Below are 20,797 nucleotides of genomic sequence, written 5' to 3'. Positions count from 1 at the left end.
ATACAGGGATTTCCTTCCAAAGAGTACAGGATCAAAAGGTTGGGGGAAGTCCCTTCACAGTGGAGAAACCTGACAAACACTACACCAGCCAGGTGACCTCGGTTAACATCAGCAGTAGAAGCTGTGCTGGTGGTGTATACATTGAATATATGATGAGAAAGGGCACTTACCTCTGTGGTCTTCCTCCCCAAACCCCACAGCCCCAGTGTAACTGTGAGAAAAACATCAGACAAATCCAGTTGAGGGGCATTCTACAAAACAGCTGACTCACTCCTCAGGACTATGAAAGTCATCAAAAACAAGGAAAGTCTGAGAAACTATCACAGCCAAGAGGCTCCTCAGATGTGATGACTAAATGTAATACGGTATCCTGAACGGACTCCTGGAAGAGAGAGAGAGTGTTAGATAAAAACAAAGGAAACCGGAATAAAGTATGGACTTTAGTCAATGAGAGTGTATCAATATTGATCCATTAATTGTGACAAATGTACAACACGAAGATGTTGATAACAGGGGGTGGGGTGTATGGGAACTCTGTAGTATCATCACAGCTTTTTCTGTAAATCTAAACTGTTCTAAAGTAAGTTTATTAAAATAAACCCAGTTAGAATATGAGCAAATGACATGCGCAGACATTTCACAGAAGAGAATATACAGATGTCAAATAAGCACATGAAAAGATGTTCAACACTATTAACCATTAAGGAAATGCAAATTCAAGCACAATGAGATACCACCACACACCTGTCAGAATGGTTAAAATAAAAAAACAGTGACAACACCAAATACTGGCAAGGATGCAGAGAAACTCATACATTGCTGCTGGGAATGTAAAATGGCACGGCTACTCTAGAAAAGTTTGGTAGTTTCCTAAAAAAATTAAACCTGCAAGTATCATATGACCCAGCACTGCACTCCTGGGCATTTATCCCAAAGAAATGAAAACCATATCCACACAAAAACCTGTACATGAATGTACATAATAGCAGCTTTATTCATAACAGCCCCAAATTAGAAACAACCCAGATGTCTGTCAGCAGGGGAATGGCTGAACACACTGCAGTACGTCCATATCACAGACCACTACTTAGCAATAAAAAGGAACTACTGATACAGGAAACAACTTGGATGAGTGTCAAGAGAATTACGCTAACTGAAAAAAAAACAAAACCAATCTCTAAGGCTGTATACTATACAATTCCACTTACAAAACATTCTCAAAACGACAAAATTTAGAAATGGAGAACAGATTAGTGGTTGCCAAGGGTTTGGTGCGGTGGGGAAGGAGGAGCAGGCGTGGCTGTGAAAGGTCAACAGGAGGAACAGCTGTGGTAGATGGAATTGCTCTGTATCTTGATCGCATCAATGTCAATATCCCGGTGGTGACAGCACAGTAAAGTTTTGCAAGATGTTACCATTGGGGGAAACTGGGTAAAGGGTACAGGACAGTTCTGCATTATTTCAGGAAACTGCATGTGAATTTACAATTATCTCAAAATAAAACCTTTAATTTAAAAAATACAATATAGTTGGCACTCCTATCTGTGGATTTCACATCCACAGATTCAACCAATCATGGATTGACAATATTTGGGGGGGGGGGACCTCCAGAAAGTTCCAAAAAGCAAAACTTGAATTTGCCACACACCTGGCAACTATATACTTAGTATTTACATTGTATGTACAACTATTTACATAGTATTTACATTGTATTAGGTATTACAACTAATCTAGAGATGACTTAAAGTATACAGAAGGATGTGCAGAGGTTATATGCAAATACACCATTTTATATAAGGGACTTGAACATCCATAGATTTTGGTATCTCCAAGGGGTGGGGGGATCCTGGAACCAATCCCCCACGGATACTGACAGATGACTGTACTCCCAGTTATTTTGAATTTCAGAAAAACAATCATTTTTAGCATCATTATATCCCATGCAATGGAACACACTGGAACACATTTGGAACACACTGGTACTAAAAGATGATTTGTTGTTTCTCTGAAATTCCAATGTAACTGAGAGTCCTGTATTTTACCTGGCAATACTGCTCTTGGCATTTACTTACCAAGATAAAGTTATGATTTGCAAAATAAAAGAACATTTAAGGGTTGGCTAAGAGAAAATATGCCCTGATCTCAGAAACCCCTAAATCCTCCCTCTCAGCAGCTGGCCTCTCCTCTGCCTCACTTTTTATTACAACAAATGTGCTACTGCCCACCAGTCCTGGTGAGAAAAGCCACGCAGTTTTCACAAAGGAGTGAAAAGTACCCAGATAACCCTCCCTTCCCAATCCCAGACTTAAAATAGTATCTCCTTCAAGACAGATTATGATAAAAAAGAAAATTAAACAGAATAGTCAGGAAGCATTTTCTAGAAACAACTTTGGGTCTCCAGTACAGTAACACTGTAAAAAAAAAAAAAAAACCACAACCAAGAACTAATAGATATCTGAAAAATATCTCTAACATGATAAAGATGGAGATCAAACAAGAAAGAAAAAAAGCAACTTCAGAGAAAATGCATTGTGCAGGAAGAAAATACCAAGAAATTATTACTATCCTCAGAGATATAAAATGCTACAATCACAAGCAAGAGCAGAATTCCATAGAGAACACAGAGAGCAAAAAATTAAAAATTAAACAGAAATTAAAAATATAACAGAAGAAATGTAAAACTCAAAAAGAGGTGGAAGATAAAGTGAGTAAATCTCCCACAAAGTAGGGCAAAAAGGCAAAAAATAAAAAGAGAAAAGATTAAGTTGATCAGTCTAAGGGTTCTGTTAACAGAAACAGCAGCAATCCCAAGATGTCATAGAGATTATTAGGGCAGCAGAGCGGGAAACGAACAAGGAACAAGAAGCTGTTATAGGACGTAAGAGCAGGAGGTTCCAGAATGAAATGTGCCAAGCAAAATGGACAAAAACAGACCCACACCAACACTAGACTGTTGGGAAATTTCAGAACAGAGGGGACAAAAAATATCTTAAAGGCTCCTAAAGAGAAAAGCCAAGTTTTAGACAAAGGATCATGAAAACACATTTTCCAATATCCAGGATGTAAAAAAATTATTTCCTATGCACCCTTTTTCAGGGAGTTGCTGGAGAAAACACGCTACCAAAATGAGGGAATAAACTAAGAAAGAGAAAGACGCAGGCTACAGAAAAAAGGAAATTAGCAGAAGAGGTGGAGAGGACCCCCAGGACGAGCAGAAGGCTCCAGAATGAAAGGGCGCTCCTCTCCAGTCAGAAGACTCCGGGATAGACTTCTTCAAGAGTCTGAAGTTGATCAAATATGTCTGGGCATCTTAAGAGAAGACTTAGACAAATGATAGAGGATTTGAGGTCAAATTAGTCATAAGTACATAAGCAAACAAAACAAATCAGACAAATGATTCTTCCAGGGAAAACAAGGGGTTGTTCAGAGGAGGAAAAGCAACCACAGTTTACTACATGACTGAGCTCTGGTTAGCGTCTACACAGTCATAAGAAAGTACAACAGAATTACTGTGTAACTGGACTGAGAAGTTGGAGGGATGGGGACTGAGATGTGTGTAAGGTAGAGACCAAGAAAGAGACCTAACCTTCATCCTCTGTAATAGAAAATCAGTAGAAATCCCCTAAAATTGATAAACCAAGAAGAAGCAATACAATTGTGCTATTAAAAAATATGGAGATAATTTTTCTAAAAAACAATTGATGATGGTTACTTTTGTAGAAGGAAAAATGGGAGTGGGAACAGAAGCATGAATGCTCCTTTGTGCAGAATTGACTTTCCCCTAAACACCTAACTTCCATAAAATTGAGTCTTTAAATTCATAACTTTCTTAAAAAGAAAAAAGATGAAAAACTCCAGTCTCAACTATCCATCCTCCAAAAAACCTTTTTTATGTCAATTTAATACATTCTTCAACTTAAAAAAAAAATCTGCCTATCTTTAACAGTATTACATTAACCAACTAAAAACCTATTTTCAGAACCCTATTCGTCAAAGCATTTAAAAGAATTCCCCACCAACCATGTGGAGACCAGCATAGCTCACCCCACGAATACTTCATTAGGGTCTATTTGTCTATTTGTACTGGCATTTATGTTTGGAATAATAGTGGCTTATTATAAAGAAGACAGCTGTGTTTAACATGCTAGGTCTGGATAACTTCACTCAAGATTTTGACAAAAATTATCCCCCAAGTGATATAAATTTAGACACTTTTTAAAGTCCAGATGTGAAATACCAAGAAAAATTTGAATTTAGCCTGGAGTCAATACTAAGTCAAAAAAAACCAAATCCACAAAACATAAGTACTATTTTCCTTCTGAAGTTCACTATATTTTCTGGAACAGGTTCCCCATTGAATTTTCCTTTCTTTGATATTGGCATTTGGAATCATTCTATCATGGTTTGCAACTCTAAGTTTGTGCTTATCCTGAATATCTTATTATAATTAAAAAATGTAAATCCAGAAGCAATAGCCTTTCCTTACAGAAGAATTCCAGTTAATGAAGGTAGAGGGAATGAGAGAAACAGGAAGTCACCGCTGGAACACCACAGCCGTAGCTGCCATGAGCAAGGTCTGCCAGTGGATGTGAAAATGAGTGAGGCAAGGTTTCAGCAGAAACAAGACATTTGCATAGCTCAAACATCTCCAGCAAATATTTAGTCACTACAAAGTGAAACACAGTAAGTTTACAGCAGGGAATCCTAGCGGCGGTTAAGGTTAACAACACCAGAAGTACATTACCGCATCAGGTGTCATGCTAAACTGTCACAGATTGGAGGCCACTATGATGACATGGCAGCTAAATCCAAGGCAGGATCCTGAATTGGATCCTGAAACAGTGAAAGGACATTACTGAAAAGACTAAGAAAATCTCTACTTTCAAAATTCTCTACTTTAGCTAATGGTATTATATCGAAGCTAATTTCTTAATTTGACAAATGTTCTATAGTTATGTAAGACGGTAACAAAAGGAGACGGTGAGAGTATACAGAAGCTGTTTTTACAACTCTTCAGGTCTAAAATTACCTCAAAGTTTAAAAAAAACTGTTAACATTCACACACGTATATGTATATATGTGTATAATGTACGACTTTATATAAATCAAGACTTCAGGGAAATTGGTACCTTGGGCACTCAGTTAAAGAGTAGCGTTCTCTCCTGAATTATCTCACTGTCTCACTAGTTTTGTATTAACTTAGCTCTGAGATTCTTCCCCTTCTAAATTTTCAGATAAACTTTGAAATTTTCATAGAAAAGCCTTTTTTTTAACATTCCTATAGTAGGCCAAAAACTAAAAATCCTAGAATAAAATTGTCACCGTATTATCTCATAAAATCACTCATACCAACACAAAAGACCCGGCCAATATTCATACTCTATTTCTTCTTATCACATAATATGTTTGCATTGGTGAGGAGAGGAGATGGCTGATAGATTTATTATCTTATTAATAGGCTTGGCAGTCAAGAAAGAAAATGATCATTTGGATATCTTATTAAGAAATGGTGGCTTTTCCAATAATAGATACTGTATACTGGGACTCACTTCAGATGTAAAACGTTATGTACCTCTCTTCTATGTGATAGCACAGGGCTGCCCACGCAAATCCAGCTAAGACCCTTTCAATATCCTTCCTTCAGTCTGGCTCTAAAGTGACTATTACTAGTGGTGGTAAACATCTTTTTTATAAAACAAGCAATACTGTCCATGCAACTTATTCTAGAGAAATAAAGATTAAAAAATCTTCCTTTAACAGAACACAATAATTTCCCATCTAGCTATGGCTGATTCATTCCCTGAGCATGAATCCTCTTCCTCCCTCACTGTTTCTGCTATAAACTGAGCTGAAATCTGCTCATAGGAGTCCTGATGGTGAAGCTAATATTTCAGATGGAGGAACAGCATTCCCAAATGGTCATGTTTATTACTTTTGTGGTTATGATTTCTACTCACTGTGGCATTTTATTTTTCATCTGTGTTTATCATGTTGCTCAGTATGGAAGCAGCAGTAATGAAAAGATAATTGGGGGAGGGGGAGGTTAAATGAATCTTTACCCAAATACAATTTAAGAAGCAAAAAAGAAAATGGCCACATTTTCATTCCTGTGCCCATGCCTTTTCCAAATTAACCTTCCAATATTCACATAAAAAGTAGACGTGGTAAAACTCTAACCTAACGATCTGTACCAAAAAGGAGACAATCTTCCTTGGGAACTCACTACACACTGCATTATATTCAAGTGGTGAAAAGATATAAATTCATCCAGAATTGCCTACTGTCAATATAGTTTCTTGAATAATTATATTCACATATTACTACAAAATGTACCAAGAAGTAGAGAATAATACTATACTTCTGAACTGCAAATAACAAAACAAAACAGAGGTCCAAGAAGGCTGGAGTCCAAGCTATAATTTACACATGAAGTACACGTTGAAAGCAGTCACAACGTACAAAAATGCGACAGAGTAATCCAGATGTTTAAAAAAACAGCCTGTTAGTCTCAGATAATATCCAGTCTTATCTGGTAGGTTTCTGGTAAGCCTGTTACATAAAGTGTATTTCCCTCCTGCTGGTAAGAAGCAGCTTGCCGACACACATACATTTCTAAAGGGTACGCCTACCTGACAAAATCAGTAACTCCATAGCTTCCTATTACATTCATTGGTCTGAAAACTCTAAACAACTCATAACCAAAATGTTCTTCCAAGTCCTTTACCAGTTTTTCAAGTTTTAAATCAAAGGGAAGTTGGAATGTATTGCTTCTTGTCGTCAACAGGCATTTCAGTAAGAGGGTAATTAACCAAAATCAAGAGTTCTTTGGTCAAGTTAGTAACAGGCTTCCCCTTTGTTCTAAATCCTTTCATAATCCCTTTTTTTCCAATTTTTCCAGTATGGCCTGGATTTTGCAAACAGCCTCTTTCCTGGCCTGCCGGACAGAGTCCTGGCCCCCAGTTTCAACTGAATCCAGTTCCAAAAGTTCCTTGGTTAGCATTTCTTCCAGAAGCCAGTATGCTTTGTCTGTCTTTTTTCCTACGAACTCTTCCACTTCTTGCTCAAGATACTGGACCTTCTCCAGCACGTGTATGATTTTTTTAATACTTGGGGGAGTCCCCTCATCTGAAGATAAACACTCTTCAGGAAGATTATTGCTTTGATCTTGACTGCTGGGATGTTCGCTGGAGGCGCTACCATACAGCTGAGGCGCAGCGCTGTACTGGACCTGGGAATCCAGGAGTTCTGAGTTATCACTGTTCGCTGTTCCCGAGGACTCGTACTGATGGACCCCGCAAGGAAAGCTGTGCCGGTTCATGCCTTGATCTGATTGGCTATAGGGATACGAGGAGTCCTTGAGTGGGGGGCAAAGAAGGGGGGAAAGCTGTTTTAACAGGAATCCATCAACATCAGATGTGTTAGCCCCCATCTTTCACCTGACTAGGAAGGTACGTGGAAAGATTCCCCACCAATGAAACTGGACAGCCCTCCTTAATTATCTAAGAAAAACACAGCCCTAAAAAGATAAAAGGCGGCTCACACAACACCTCTGTGTGGCCCGCTGCTGTCTATGGCTGGGTACCCTGATAAACTCCTTTTTATTCTATTAAAAAAAGAGGGAAAAAAAGACGAAAGGCAGAGAATTCCTGAGAAGAAAGGCTGGCATCTACCCTCAGGCAGGTCATCCTCAGGGCCACCTCGCAATCTGTCTAGCGACTTAATAAATAGGAATTAGACAGTTTCTCCTCTAAAGAGATAAAACCTTAAGACGAATCTTGAAAAGGAACTTAGCGACAAGCAAATGATGTTCAAGTCTATGGTTTAATTAAACCATGCAATTTCACATTGGTTTTGTCTTCTGTCCGGAGACTGAGGTAAGAAAATCCAATTTTTGATTTTGTTTAACATTCAGCTAGTATTACAACAAGCAGTAAATCAGCATTTTTCCATCTTTCAAAAAAAGGATGTGAACCTAAAACTGCTGTAAAAAAAAAAAAATCTATTAAAAAAAAAATGGTGGGGGGAACCAGGATGGGTAAAGCTATAGGCAGTAGCCACCAACTTTTTGCGATCGGTCCCCATTTAACACAAACCAATGCAAAGAAGTTCCATGTTGTGCTGTCTTAATTTTCCAAACATCAAAAGAACAACGTTTAGAAGGCCCCCTACCTTGGGCAGCGGGGGTGGTGGGGACGGAGGGGGCTGAGGAGAGCCACTGCTGGGCCATGATGAAGTGCTCTCGCTCAGGTAGAGGTTCCCAGGTGGTGCTGAGGGCGCAGCTGAAGGCCAGGGGTAACGGGTGCCCATTCCGTAAGTACCGGGAGGAGCCCATGAGTCCTCCTGAGGTCGTACAGTCGGTCCTGGTTGTGGAACACTACGGTTACCATCCCCATAAGGATAATGGGGAATGCTCATTCCAGGGTTCTGGATTGAGAGGAAGGAAATTTGCTGGTCATTGCTAAAACACACTTGAATCAAGTAACGACAAGATTCCAGTATAAACATGAGATGCTTAATGGTATATTTTAGCTACCACTGGGCTAAACTGTAGCATCTCTAATCTGTTGCAATAATTTCTCCAAGCCTAAAACAGCCTGGTTCCAAGGATACCAGGGGCAGAGTTAGTGACAATCAAGTTCAGAAGGAACAGGGCCTACACTTCAGTGGCTGAAGCATAACGTAAGTCTGTCCCAAAGATACTGTAAATAAATGGACCAATATGCTACAAGGAAGCACAAATAAAGATATATTCGAACTCCCCTTGAAGAAAAGAAAAATAAACATGGTATCATTCATAGAATGTTAAAAAGTGTAAACCTGACCTCCTGAAGTGAACAGAGAAATAAATCCAGTACCATTCATTAATATTAAAAAACAAAAACACAGCAGAAAAAAGCTCACCTGTGAAGCAGGATATCCGGGAACCTGCCCCCTAAGAGGGGGTGCTTCAGTCTGGCAGTCCTGCTGGGGGTACATCCAACGAGAGACTGGGGCTGGGCTGTTGCCAGGTGAACGGTAAGTGCTTGGAACCTCTGTGGAGTAACTGGTCTGAGCATACCCAGGTGTGTAATAAGCCCCAGAGTACGAGGCGGTATTTGTCCCGGGGCCAGGGGGGTATGGCGGGCCATATGCTCCGTTTGTATAAGAATTCAAATTCTAAAAAAGCAAAGTTGAGGGGAAAAAAGACAAATGAGTGGAAGAGCTGAAACACCCTGACTTAATACCCAACTCTGAAAACTTTGGGAAGAAAGGAGACCAGTAACTAGTGAAAATATCGATCTTTGAGGTGTTCTTTCTTGTATTATAATCATACACATACACTAAACTCAGACCACCACTGCACAGTCTATGTCATAACAAAGGGAGGGTATATTGTGATGCACGACGAAGTAATGGCCTCAGAGCAGCGCTTCTCCACCACTTCCATCAGTGCACCTAGCAGTTACCTCTGACAGCAGGGAACTTGTCCCACAAACCGGAGGCGGGAATTTTGGGAAACGTGGGAGAAGGGCTAGAGAAAGAAACACATAAGCATGACAGAACAGTAAGAAAAAAAGACCACAGAGATGGACCCAGCCCTGCCACAGGCTTTGCATTTACCCTCCCTGAGCTTTAGTTTCTCCAGCAGGAAAATGGAGACCATGAACTTATCTTGCAGGGTTACTGTAAAAATTAAGTGAGATGAGAGAAATACAATGCTTAGTACAGTGTCTGGCACACAGTATGCTCAATGATTGGGAATTATTTATAATATTGTTGTTAGTATTATGATGCCAAGGTCAGGAAGCGAAACCAGATCTGACCCCAAGCCCAAGTTCTGAGCACCATCCCACTCTGCTTCCCAGATAATAACAGCACACAGAGGCAAATTCCTCATACATTGCTTACTGCAGTTTTAAATCACCTTTCCACCTAGAACCCTCAGTTCAGTAATCTAAACAAGATTAAAGCTAAACTCTAAGTGACTACTTTAATGTATTAATTTGTACTTTACCTTTTTAAAATGGTAAAAACATAGAATCAATTTCTCTAGTACTCATCCTTCTAAGACTAGATAATCCATCTTATTTTAGGTAGAAGAATAAGAAAAGAGCCCTGTGATATTAACTAGACTTACTGTGGTGATCATGTCACAATGTACACAGATACTGAATCATTACATGTATACTCTGAAACTAATGTCATATGTCAATTATACCTCAATTAAAAAAGAAATCTGCTTTCTAAAGCTGTTAATGACTGAAGAAGATGAAATTCAAATTTGATTCCTGATCTAACACATCAAATAGAGGGACAGATCAAAGTGGGAGGGAGGGCATTAGTTCTGCGGGAAATAACTTAAATTCTCAGCCATACCTTTATGGCAAGAAGATAGAAGACAGGCTACTCCCACCAAAGAATTCCTGCAGGGACAGACGCAAGGGAGGACCCAGCAAGGCGTCCCTGAGCAGAAGGACAAGGAACACCCTTTGTCAAAGCCACTGCAAGGCTGATAAAGTCTTCTGCCCACAGGCTGCTGTCTGTAAACAATCCCTTATGCAACATACACAGTTGAAGACTCGATAAGAAAACATCGTGTGACTTTTTGTACCGTTATTCAACTTCTAGAAATCCTTCCTAAGGAAGTGATTCAACCGAGAAAAAGTTGTTTTTGTTCATCACGCCATTATTTGCAATCACACAGATTTGTAAGCAACCTAAATGTCCTGTACCGATGGAATGTTTAGGTAGATTATGGACTATTCACTGAGGGAAGTTTATTCTGTCTTAAAAAAATTCACTGTTAGAATTAACCAGACATTTAACGATATTAAAGTATTACTTTTAGTTTACCTTTGAGTTTTAATAATGGCACTGCAGTACTGTTTTTAAGACTTCCTTATATCTTCAAGATACATAAGTATTTAGCAGTGAAATAGTAATGATGGCTGGAATTTGCTTCAAAATACTCCAAGGATATAGATGAAACGTTATGGCCTTGATTGATACTAGTTGAAGCTGAGAGATGGGGCCATGGGAGATTACTGTGCTATTCTCATTACTTTGGATTGTGTTTGAAAATCTCTTTAATATTAAGAAAAAAAAAGAGTTCTTGTTATTTCACCCTATAGCATGGAAAGTACATATGATAAGTGAAAAGTCATACAAAAAAGTGTATGTACCATAAGTTTAACGCTATGTAAACATGATAGGGAAAAGGCTGAAACCAAATTTACCAAAATATAGATATATTAGGATGACAGAAGTTGAGTGTTTTTTCTCCCTTTCCTTTATTCCTGGATGTTTAATAATAAAGTTGTATTACTTTCTACAGTAAAAAAAAAAATTTTAAATGTCATGAAATTCCAAGTATGTCTAGAAACTGGTGGGCCGCTCGCTACTTCATCTACGGCCAAGTAGACTATTTTCATGAAGAGAAACATGTCTAAGGACAGCAAGTTGTGATCTGCAACTTGTCAACTGGTATGGTAACACATGAAATCTGAAACTGAGCAACTACAAGAAGAACTAAATAAAGTCTTTGACAGGCACTAAATTTCTGTAAAAGTCTCATTCCGGATTCCAGAAGAAATCAAGAGACTGGAGCTCTTAAAACTCAAAACAATTCTGAGTGCTGTTCTTGTTCTAGATGTAAATGCCGATATGACTTAGCATTCCAAAGTCAAAATAACATCACACCATATGGTGTCTCACTGCAAGCTAAAGATTAGCCAGGAGGAAATACTTCTTCCAAAAGTTGGCTTTACAGTTGATGGACTGTTGTGCTGATGTAGAATCCAAAGAAGAGAAAAGTGGTCCAGTCTCTCACCCAGAAAGTGATACACTGTTTAATGGATTCCCCTTCCATTTGGTATATGAATATCAATCAGCAAACAGATCCAATCCAAGCAGGGGGAAAAAAAGATTTCCTCTAGCAACACCACAATTCCTCCTGGTGTGCCTATCTATTCACCACAAAAGTACTCCAAGACTTCATAATTAGCAGCAGTCAGCATCAACTTGAGTTTCTACTAATCCTCGTTTTCAGGATTGCCAAATCTATTGTCACTCACTGGCTGCTTCCTCATGCAGTATCTCTACTTACAGAACTATTTCAATTTTTGTCTCCCAGGAACCCCTAACCACAGTACTTAATAAGCTGTATTTTATAACCAAGTTCCCCTTTAAATTAAATGAAAAGGTGTTACAGGTTCTGACCAACGTCTTTTTGTATCATGAACTCTCAATTCAAAATGTAAAAAGGACTTTAGTCTCCTTTGTTAGAGCATTTCTATTCACAGACACTCAGTGTTCTGTCGTGTAATCTCCCAGAAGACAAGAGACGGTCTTCTTTACCCGAAAAATCAACGTGAAAACATCCATGTTTCACTCTTTAGGAAATACTGGTGGCAGGGAGCTTTAGAAAAGCAAGTTACCTTAATGATCAGTGAGAGGATTTTAAATAAACCAAAAAAATCACAGTATTTACCAGAAAACCTGCCTGCTCATACTTTTCCCAAGTACCCACTGGGTCCACAGATCAGAGCTACAATCTGCATGTTTACAAACGATCGTGGAGTCAAAAGAATATGTATTATTAGCTTTGTAGTTGCTACAGGCAGTGACTAAGGATGAGCTAGTGTTCGTAGTTCAGAATGTTTCAAGGTTTTAAAGTCTTCTGAACAGCAGCTTGGCAGCACAGCAAAGAAAATAAAGGAGTTCCTGGCTGAGTTTCAGAGCCTGACACAGAGGCCAAGAGAAAGAAGATACTTTTGGAGCTTCAGAAGATAGTCCTTGATGCAAATGGAGGAGTTAAGAGCAAATAAGAAGCAACCTTAGTTTAAAGAACTCAGAAAGCAGCTGAGGAATTTCATCAGCAGTCTAATGAGCATCCTCTCCCTCCAGGGACACAGCGCCTGTTCGAGCTGGTGCACTGCTTGCCCATACCTGCCCCCTGAACCACCCTACCCACTCCCTGACAACCCTGACTATGAGCTGACGAACGAAGCTCTGGAAAACGAGGAAAGCTGCATTCTGAAGACTGCCCCCAGCACCTGCCTGGCATGTAAACCACACGTGAGCACAGCACGCTAACCAGCTGTGGGGACTTGCTCAGGGGCCCTCACAGCATTAAAAGCTTCTAAAGAAACAAATGTAAATTCCATACTCTTAGGGAAAAAATGCACGAAATTGTGCATTCTTGGTTTATTGGAGCTGTTTCTGAATTAAGACTGTGTAAGATTTAGAAAACCTACCAAAGAGAAGAATGATCATGAGGTGGCAGCTAGAAAGACAAATGAGTGAAACCACATAATTCTGAAATAAGGAAACCAGCCATATCTACACAGAACTACAGGAGTCTGTTTTGGTCAGAAGAAAAATGTGGAATATTTCACCAGAAAATATACGTGTGCTAATCCCACACGGTTATGTCTAGATACCTCTGGGTTCAGAATCCAGTAATTTGTATGTTGTATCAAAAATCTCTCTCACATTATTGCTGTTGCTTCCAGAGTCAGCACTAAATTAAAAGTCAATCTTTCTTAAATACATGTAATAGATACATGTAATAAATTCCTTTATCTAAGCGGGAAAAATGTCATGTCCTAAAAATGATCTTTATCAACATGAACAATTGATGGAATCAGAAAAATTAATATTGCTGAGAAAAACTGTGACTCATGACTTTAAGTAAGGAGTTTTGTCTGCCTCCTTCATCAACTGTGAAAGTAATGTATGCCATTCCCCAAATTGACCTTTATGCAACCCAAGTGAAAATCCCACCTGCCTTTTGTGCTGAAATTGCAAAGGCGATGCTAAAATTCATATGAAAATGTAAAGGACCCAGAATACCTAAAACAATCTTGAAAAAGAAAGCAGCTGGAGGACTCACACTTCCCAATTTCAAAACTTAATGTAAATCTACGGTAATCAAAACAGTTTCGCACCGGCACAAGGACAGACACAGAGATCAAGGGAACAGAATTAGGAGTCTAGAAAAAAACTCTTACCTTTATGGTCAATTGATTTTCAACAAGGGTCCCAAGACAATTCAATGGGGAAAGAACAGTAGTCTTTTCAACAGACGGTGCTGAGATACTTGGATATTCACAAGTAAAAAAAAATGCATTTGGACCCTACTTCACACCATATACAAAAATTAACTCAAAGTGGATCACAGACCTCAATGTAAAAACAAAAACTATTGTTAAAAAAGAAGGGGGGAAAAAAACCTCTTAGAAGAAAACACAGGAGTATAGCTTTGTGACCTTGGCTTCAGCAATGGTTTCTTAAGATTTGACACCAAAAGCAGAAGCAACATAGAAACACAGATAAATTAGACATCAAAACTCAAAACATTTGTGCTTCAAAGGATAGCATCAAGAGGGTGAAAAGACAACCCAGAAAATGGGAGAAAATACCTGTAAATCATATATTTCATAAGAGACTTGTATGTAGAATTTATAAAGAACTCTTGTAACAACAATAAAAAGACAAATACCCCAATTTCAAAATGGGCAGAGGATCTGAATATGTATTTCTCCAAATAAGATACACGAATGGCTAATAAGCACATGAAGATGCTCCACATCATTAGTCATCAGGGATCTGCAAATCAAAACCACAGGGAGATACCACTTTACACGACACAGCTCGTGGAAAATAAAAATTAAACGGTATATCCACAGAAGAGGATATTATTTGGCCACAGAAAGGAATGAAGTATTGATACATGCCACAATGTGCATGAACATTATGCTAAGTTAAAGAAGCCTGTCACAAGATATCACGTATTATACGATTCCAAAATTTGGATATCCACATGTGAAAATGAAATGTCCAAAAGAGGCAAATCCATAGAAAAAAAAATAGATTAGAAGCTGCCAGGGGGCTGGGGAGAGGGTGGAATGGGGTGATAGGTACACTGCTCTATTTGGGGTGATGAAAACATTCTGGAATCAGTGATGATAGCTGCATAACCCTGTGACTATACTAAAAACAACTGAATTGTATGCTTTAAAGCCCAAACCACAAGCATGGAGCGTGAAGGGATAACAATGCTTGCTTTTCAGTTTCAGTCACAGGAATGAAGGTGACACAGATAAAATGGAAGTTTGTGATAAGTAGTAACATGATCTTTTTGTTTATTTTGCATTCCACTATCTCTGATCAACTTTATCCTAAAGTTCATATACATAATGTGATCATTACTTTAAAAACCTATTGCTTTTATATTTCCCTAAGTAAATAATCAAATATTGCTCTAACTTTAATAAATTCCTCTGGCTCAAAATCAATCTTAAAGGATTAATATTATCATCAAATTAATGAGAAAAAAGGAACATAATTTTTTAATGAATTAATTATTCAACCCCATAAAGAAACTTATTTCCATTACTTTAGCCTCCATATCACAAGTAAATTAGAACATAATTGAATAGAGTATGTGACTTTGAACTCTATCAGGAGAATTACATTAATATAGTTGATGGTGATGTGAAATTTTAACTCTGCAGAGAATATCAGTCTACAGAGAATTCTAACTTGGATCTAACATTCAAATTCTTTGAAAGCTGCTTAAATGCAGCTGCTTTAAAAATGGTATATACTGCAATCATGTTTTTAAAAAGTATTTGCATACAGAAATATGATATCTGGATAGAAAAAAATGGAAGGAAATCTGCAAATGAGACAATTATTGCTTTATTAGGGTGGCCAAATTATGGGTAACTAACTTAAAAAAAATTTTAAGTGGCAATGATTTATTTATTTACTTGTTTACTTATTTATTGATTTTGTGGGGAGAGGTAATTAGGTTTATTCATGTACTTATTTTTTAAGGGAGCTACTGGGGACTGGATGCAGGACCTTGTGCTTGATAAGCATCCACTCTACCAATGAGCTATGCCCTCCCCCACAGTGACTAACTGTTTAAACATTTCCTCATTGGTGCAACCATTATGAAAATTTGACTATATTAAATCAAGATGTACATCCCCAAACCCACCTATTCCATACCCGGGGTAATTCTTGTCTCATACGTTATACAATAGAAAAGGGAAAAACAATGTTGAGTTTAAAGGTAGCTACAGGAGAAAGCTAGTATGAAACCACTCATACCAAGTTTAAAAACATGTTAAATAAAACTATAAAATTCATATGCAAGTAGTAAAAACATGAAAACACATGTGAGACAAATAAAACTTCACGAAATGGAAAGAAGTGTTACATGGGGCTCCAATTGTATTTATCTTATTTTTTAAAAGATTTCTGAAACTTAAAAACCGACAAAGCTAGGTGCTAGATAAAAAAAAGATGTACGTATTTTCTGTACTCTTCTGGAACGCTTGAAATACTTAGTTTAATATTTGTCATAAGAAGTCAAGTTTTTTGACAACAAAAGCAAAAATAAGTAAGTGGGATTACATCAAACTAACAAGCTTCTACAGAGCAAAGGAAATCATCAACAAAATGAAAGTCAACCTACTGAATGTGAGAAAACTATTGCAAATCATAGATCTGATAAGGGGTTAATATCCAAAGTATATAAAGAACTCATTCAACTCAACATAAAAAGAGAATCAGATTAAAAAAATGGGCAAAGGATCTGAATAGACATTTTTTGAAAGAAGATGTACAGATGGCCAAAAGGTACAAGAAAAGGTGCTCAATATCACTAATCATTAGGGAAATGCAAATCAAAACCACAATGAGATACCATCTCACCCCTGTTAGAATGATCATTCTCAAAAAGACAAGAAATAACAAGTGTTGATAAGGATGTTGAGAAAAGGGAACCCTTGTGCATGGTTGATGGGAATGTAAATTGGTGCAGACACTATACTACGGAAAACAGTATGAAGATGCCTCAAAAATTAAAAACAGAATGACCATATGATCCAGCAATTCCATTTCTGGAAATATATTTGAAGGAAACAAAACACTAACTCGAAAAGACAGCTGTGCCACTGTGTTCACTGGAGCAAAGTTTACAATAGCCAAGACACGGAAACAAGCTAAGTGTCCATCGGTGGATGAATCGATAAAGAAAATGTGGTGTGTGTATACATATAGATGTATATATTTACAATGGAACATTATTCAATCATAAAAGAGAAGGGAATCTTGCCATTCGGGACAACATGGATGGGCCCTGAGGGTATTATCCTCTATGACATGTTAGACAGAGAAAGACAAATATCATAAGATCTCATTTATACGTGGACTCTAAAAAACAAAAAAACAAACAAGCCAACTCATAGACACAGAAAACAGACTGGTGATTGCCAGAGGTGGAGCAGGGGTTGGAGGTGCTCCCCAAGGGGTGAAGGTGGTCAAAAAGTACAAATGTCTAGTTATAAAATAAATAAATTATGGGGGTGTACAGCATGGTAACTATAATTAAATACTGTATTACATATTTGAAAGTTGCAAAGAGAGTATATCTTAAAAGTTCTCAACACATCAAAAATTTATAATTATGTAAGGTAATAAATGTTAACTAGGCTTCTTCTGGAGATCATTCCCAATGTATACAAACACTGAATCATTATGTTGTACACCTGAAACTAACATAATGGTATATGTCAACTGTATTTCCAAAAACAGGCCGAATTTTTAAAAAGAAGTACATTTTGTATTTGTTGTTTTCAGGCCCTGAGAAATAATCTATTCCTCCAGCTACCTTTTCCTAGATATTTCCTTATCTCTGAGTTAAAAACATTAAAATGATTAAGATAGAGTCCATTACACAACATTGTAAACTGACTATACTTCAATAAAAATTTTTTTAAAAGTAGAGTCCATTAAATAACAAAAACCCACACATCTTAGTATGAAATTTCCACAGGTTCTGAAAATAAATCAATTAGTTAAGAAAAAAATTCAGAAAGTCTGTCAATTTTAGACCATACCTGGCCTTGCATTTCTGGTCTTACAGAATATGTACTTGGGTAAGGAGCCCGAGGTCGCGCAGAATTCCAATAGTTAGAATTGTAGCCAGGATATGGTGGCTGCTCCTAAGGAAGAAAAGGAAAACAGAGTCACTTTTACTAACATCCTTATATCATTCTGAAAAGTTCACAAAGGCAGGTATAAGTACCAAAAAAAAAAAAAAGCAATGGGAGCCCCACTATAAAATCACTCATTATTAAAACTGATGCAGATATATTATATGGTAAATCACTTGTTCTAGAAAAAGCAATTATTAACTATTCTTACACATTATATCAACGATAAACAACGGATATATCAATAATACGTCTACTATGTCAAGATAATTAGCAAAACTAGAGACAATGGATTCCTTTATCCCTCTCCCATCACTAACCCCATCACTACTAATTTAATTAGTGCAACACAATTATAGTTCTTTGTTAAGGAGAGTAGTATTTACTTATCTCAACAACTTTGGAACTTGAAAATATTACTACTAAACTTTACTTCAAATGCATACATCTTCAATATTCAACTTCTTTGCCTGGCCACACCCCTAGTTTTTTCATATTCCTCTACTTTCTGTTACAGCTAAGCTTTCTGCTGGCTGTCCACAGCTAACTCAGTACTAGGAACTTATGAAGAATAATTACCCCTTCAAGGAGAAAATCCACCTGTGACATTAACCCTTACAGCTTTTCATTCCAACTCAAAAAGTTAGTGCAGTCATTTGCAATAAGCCAATACACTCTGATAAGAGACCAGATCAACTCAAACCCCTTCAGGCTGTTTTAATATATATATTTGTTACCCATAAGCTGAGTTATTTTGCTTTGAGCTTTACAGTTTAAGTATAATTTTAAGCTTAAACAGAATCTTCAAATCTTGAAATATGGTCTCAGAAAGAAATTCACTGGCAGATGCGTCACTGAGAATTTAATTATCACCATCATAGCTTAACTGCACTACTTACCAGTTTCATAATACTTTGTTTTCAAAGCATGCCATCATTCCACATGACATTATACAAGCCGCGCATGTAACATCTCCCTTACATAACACAAAAACTAGAGCAATATAGAAACTAGCAAGATTACAAGGAAAATGTTATGGGCAAACGTCAGATCCTAACAACCAAATTTCTCAGTCAGGCAAATTCCCCTGATTAATGCCCTCCCTTCCTTGCCCTGAAGTGGTGTCTGACTAATTGATTTTTCTTTACCAAGAATTTGAACCTTGATTAAAGAGATGAAAAGACAGGAGTGGAAGCTGACTCACCCTGGCCGAGTGTGGTGAACACCCAAATCCCCAGAACTTCCTTGGCTTCTGTTCTTTCCTACTGATTCTTGGAAGCACCCCACACATTTCTACTACCTCTTCCACCCACTCGTGTCCTTACTCCTTCCTTACTCAGCTTCCCAACACCTGAATCCCCTGCTGCTCTTTCCCTCAGATGCACTCACCCTGCAAACACCTCACCCAGTTTAAACCCCATTATCCACTGACTCCATTTGTGTGCTTCATCTAAGCACAAGCCGAGGGAAACACAGGCTCTCTGGTTTCATGCAAGCAGACACTCAGCACTGCCGAGAACTGCACTACACTTCCTTTGGACCTGCGTCTCACTCTCAAGAACAACTGTTTCCCTTTTTTTGTCCCCTCAAATCTCCATACCCTCTTAGGCTACTCTTCATTTTTCAACTGATAACTTTATCTTGTATTTCACTTAAATAAAAAAAAAAAGGCAGCAGCAATCAGACAGAAACTCCGTCTTCCTATTTACTAAATCTACAATGTACCATATCTGTCACTGTCTTCCCAAAAAGCAAGAATGAAGTGTCTCTGGCCCTGTTAAAAGGCCAATCCTTCCACATAGCTCTGGACCACATAACTTCTACCTTCTAAAGCACTTTATTCCTCCAGCTCTCACTACCCTTTCTTTTATCAATCATCTGTTTCTCCAGGAGAGCAGATCAGCTCCATCAGAACCTGCCCTCAAGACTTCTCTAAACAAATATTAAAACATATTTTTAAACTACCATACTTAACAGTGTGGCAAGTGACTGGATGTATAATAAACAAGATTAACAACAACTTGATAATTGCTAAAGATAAGTGATGGATATCTGGGAGTTTTATTATACTAGTCTCTCTTCTTTTACAGATGTTTGGAAATTTCTACAATAAAAAGTTAAAAAACAAAATGGTGGGGCAGGGACTGAAGGTAGATTTCCTTTAAATATACCCTGTTTTGTACAGTTGACTTTAGAACAATGAAAAATACTTTACATAATTACAAAAGATAATGAAATATTTTTAAATCCCTGAAAGAAAGCAAAACAAAACAAAAAACACTGAGTATTAAATTGACAGGACAACCCCCCAAAGAGAAACTATTTCAAGTGACTGTAAAGCACAGTAATGTGGCCAGCATCCCTACTGGGACATACTCTGTGCACTTCCCCCTACGGCCACTAAAATGGATTCTTTTTAGTAATCATACTAATAATTACCAACATTGTTGGTACTGTTTTGATACTGTTGTGTGGGTTTGTAGCTGAAAATGAGTGATTATGTTTGTGTGGCTGAAAATCAGCATCTTCACAGTGGGAGATAAGTCATATAAGAATCATGAAATTTAGCAGCACCTTAGTACATAAAACAATTACTAACAGAGATAGAGGGGGATACTGGTGGGAATACAATCATTGTCAGAGATTTTAACACTACATTAACATCACTAGACAGATCTTCCAGACAAAAAATAAATAAGGCAACAGAAAATTAAATAATACAATAGAAAAATTAGACGTGGTAGATATTTTCAGAGCATTATATCCCCCCAAAATAGGATATACATTCTTTTCAAGTGCACATGGAA

General features: G+C 37.7%; 1 protein-coding gene and 1 pseudogene across 1 annotated transcript in view; one reads left to right on the top strand and one right to left on the bottom strand.

The window, feature by feature from the left end:
- Positions 1 to 966: 966 nt before the first annotated feature.
- The window catches only part of BAG4 (BAG cochaperone 4), a 34,055-nt gene continuing 14,224 nt past the window's right edge, over positions 967 to 20,797 (bottom strand). The window contains exons 2-5 of the mRNA XM_010946253.3: positions 17,895 to 17,999; positions 8,902 to 9,156; positions 8,170 to 8,424; positions 967 to 7,354 (exon numbers count right to left, since the gene is read on the bottom strand). Coding sequence (XP_010944555.2) covers positions 6,869 to 7,354; positions 8,170 to 8,424; positions 8,902 to 9,156; positions 17,895 to 17,999 — 1,101 coding nt within the window. The 3' untranslated portion in view covers positions 967 to 6,868. The remainder of the gene's footprint in view (positions 7,355 to 8,169; positions 8,425 to 8,901; positions 9,157 to 17,894; positions 18,000 to 20,797) is intronic.
- Positions 10,977 to 12,609, top strand: LOC141575158 (origin recognition complex subunit 3 pseudogene; annotated as a pseudogene).

Source organism: Camelus bactrianus, chromosome 26, assembly GCF_048773025.1.
Source record: "Camelus bactrianus isolate YW-2024 breed Bactrian camel chromosome 26, ASM4877302v1, whole genome shotgun sequence".
NCBI lineage: Eukaryota > Metazoa > Chordata > Mammalia > Artiodactyla > Camelidae > Camelus > Camelus bactrianus.
Note: the sequence above shows the minus strand (reverse complement) of the source record. Positions and strands in the feature narration are given on the sequence as shown.